The sequence below is a fragment of the Suricata suricatta genome, chromosome 12 (assembly GCF_006229205.1).
Source record: "Suricata suricatta isolate VVHF042 chromosome 12, meerkat_22Aug2017_6uvM2_HiC, whole genome shotgun sequence".
Taxonomy (NCBI): domain Eukaryota; kingdom Metazoa; phylum Chordata; class Mammalia; order Carnivora; family Herpestidae; genus Suricata; species Suricata suricatta.
In genome coordinates, this window is record NC_043711.1 from 10,368,612 (window position 1) to 10,371,302 (window position 2,691).

The 2,691-nt window shown below is 41.3% G+C and overlaps 1 protein-coding gene across 1 annotated transcript; it reads left to right on the top strand.

Annotated features, from left to right (window-relative positions):
* Nucleotides 1-590: 590 nt before the first annotated feature.
* On the top strand, nt 591-1,541 carry LOC115273767 (olfactory receptor-like protein OLF4). The gene has a single exon (XM_029917020.1). The coding sequence runs from the start codon at nt 609-611 to the stop codon at nt 1,539-1,541; it is 933 nt and encodes a 310-aa protein (XP_029772880.1). The 5' UTR covers nt 591-608.
* Nucleotides 1,542-2,691: the final 1,150 nt, after the last annotated feature.

Consider the following 2,691-nt stretch of genomic DNA (forward strand, 5'->3'; position numbering starts at 1 on the left):
TCCAAATGGATAAGCAAAGTAAAAAATCAGAACCCCAACTTCTATTTCACGTAATTAGACATATACAGAAATTAGAAGGTTAAGTAACAACTAGTTAATCACCTAATATCACAGCTATCTGAAGTGGCAATCATTATATAGCAGCTTATCTATGATACATTCAAGATAAATGATACAATTTATTACTTTCCCATAAGCTAAAACACAGCCTGCTTAATACCTTTCCTTAAATTCCACCTCTATACTACAATATACTTGCGGTCCATGCAAAAAAGTAGCTACCTTTTATATAGGAAATGGATGATTAAATCTTTGGTGTTGTAAAAGCAACTTCATTTAAACATAGAATGGTTTTGACTGGTTAAAAAATTTTTTAAAAATATATAGAATGGATGAGTAGTTGTGGGAAAAGCTAACTGTTGGAATGTAAAGTGGATTTAGAGCTGGCATAGGGAGTTCCTATGAGGGGAAATATTCTGTACAAAAATTATGGAAATTATCCTTTGAATGCCAAATAAAAACTGTAGAATTTCGATGATATTTCCAATTTCATTATTGAGAAAATTAGTCATGCTATTTTCTTGTTCCCTGGTAGTCACCTCCAGCACATGGAACCAGGAAATGATACACAAATTTCAAAATTTCTGCTTCTGGGATTTTCAGAGGAACCAGAATTACAGCCCCTCATCTTTGGGCTTTTCCTCTCCATGTACCTGATCTCTGTATTTGGGAACCTGCTCATCATATTGGCCGTCAGCTCTGACTTCCACCTCCACACGCCCATGTACTTCTTCCTCGCCAATCTGTCCCTTGTAGACATCTGCTTCACCTCCACCACCGTCCCCAAGATGCTGTGGAACATCCAGACTCAGAGCAAAGTCATAACCTATGCAGACTGCATCACACAGGTGTATTTTTTCACACTCTTTGCAGGATTAGACATGTTTCTCCTGACTGTGATGGCCTATGACCGCTTTGTGGCCATCTGTCACCCCCTCCACTACACAGTCATCATGAACCACCGGCTCTGTGGTCTGCTGGTTCTGATGTCCTGGATCATGAGTGTCCTGAATTCCTTGTTACAGACCTCAATGGTGTCTGGACTGTCCTTCTGTACAGAAGAGGAAATCCCCCACTTTTTCTGTGAACTCAATGAGATGGTCCAACTTGCCTGTTCTGACACCTTTCTTAATACCTTGATGATGTATCTTATCTCTGTGCTGCTAGGTGGTGCTTCCCTAGCTGGGATCCTTTACTCTTACTCTAAGATAGCTTCCTCCATACATGGGATCTCATCAACACATGGAAAGTACAAAGCATTTTCCACCTGTGCGTCTCACCTCTCCGTTGTCTCCTTGTTTTATTGTACCATCCTGGGAGTGTACCTTAGCTCTGCTGCCACCCAGAGCTCCCACTCCAGTGCTGTAGCCTCAGTGATGTACACGGTGGTCACACCCATGCTGAACCCCTTCATCTACAGCCTGAGGAACAGAGACATAAAGAGGGCTGTGAAAAGAATCGTTGGGGTTTCAGTGATGTAAGAGCCAATCATCCAAGGGCTAAAAATGTGCCCATGATTGCAGGACTCAAAGTCTTGGAGCCAGGAACTGCTTATCTTTGGTCAGACTGGGGAAGTAGAATCTGCTCCTTCTATTTATTTCCTGGAATTTTCGTTTGTTTGAATTCAACATCTCTATAGATCGAAGTAACTCACTTAATCTTCTGCTCTGTCTGATATACCATTTCACCTTTGTTCATTTTCATATGTTGCCAATATTTTCTCCAACCTTGGATCACAAATGCCTGGAAATTTCTGCATCTTACAATGGACAAGCTGGATTTCTTAAAAATAATTTCATTTCAAATAACTTAGATCATGCCATGTAAATTTTCCTTGAATTTCCCGAAAGAATAATCACAAGTAGGGTTATTCATGTCGAAATAAACTGCACTTGGCCACTAAGCCCTCTACATAATTTTATTGTAGATAGAAATACAAAACCACTGTTTTAGCCTGGAGTCTGTCGATTTTTTTTTATATCCCTTCCTTAAGTACTCTTTGATGCTGAGGACTCTAACAGTGTTCCATTTAAGCCTCAGGCTATTGACACCAAAACTTTGGTAGGAAAGCCCAGTCACTACACGTGTCTTTGTGCTTATGGATGTGCCCACAGCTGTTTCCCTGACCAGAGCCTGTGCTGTGATGGCATAGGGCCTTGGGTTCTTATTTTGATCACAAGACACACCCCAGTGACACCCATCTGGGAACTCTCAAAACACAAGTTTTATTACTCACATATGCTGGAAAGCACATGGGATGCCCAAAGGCCATTCAGGGAGGTCTCGGCAGGGGAGAAAGAGAGAGAGGGAGAGAGAGAGAGAGAGAGAGAGAGAGAGAGAGAGAGAGAGGGAGAATGGCTGAGGGATCTGGTTCTCTTCAGCACAATAGGCACAGTGGCTAGGGGGTTGCGAGTTCACACCTTACTGGACAATTTTATATGAGTAGATTTGGGCTACTGAAGGGGAAAAGCAAGGTCCCTCATGGGCAGTTATTTTAGTTATCCAGAGCTTTCTAAACTAGTCCTTCATGGCTGGGGCAGGCTCAGTGCTAATATGGTATTAGCACACACTGGAAAATATGTTTATTCTTTGGATAAATATAATTATTATTTTTAATAGTTTATTACCAAG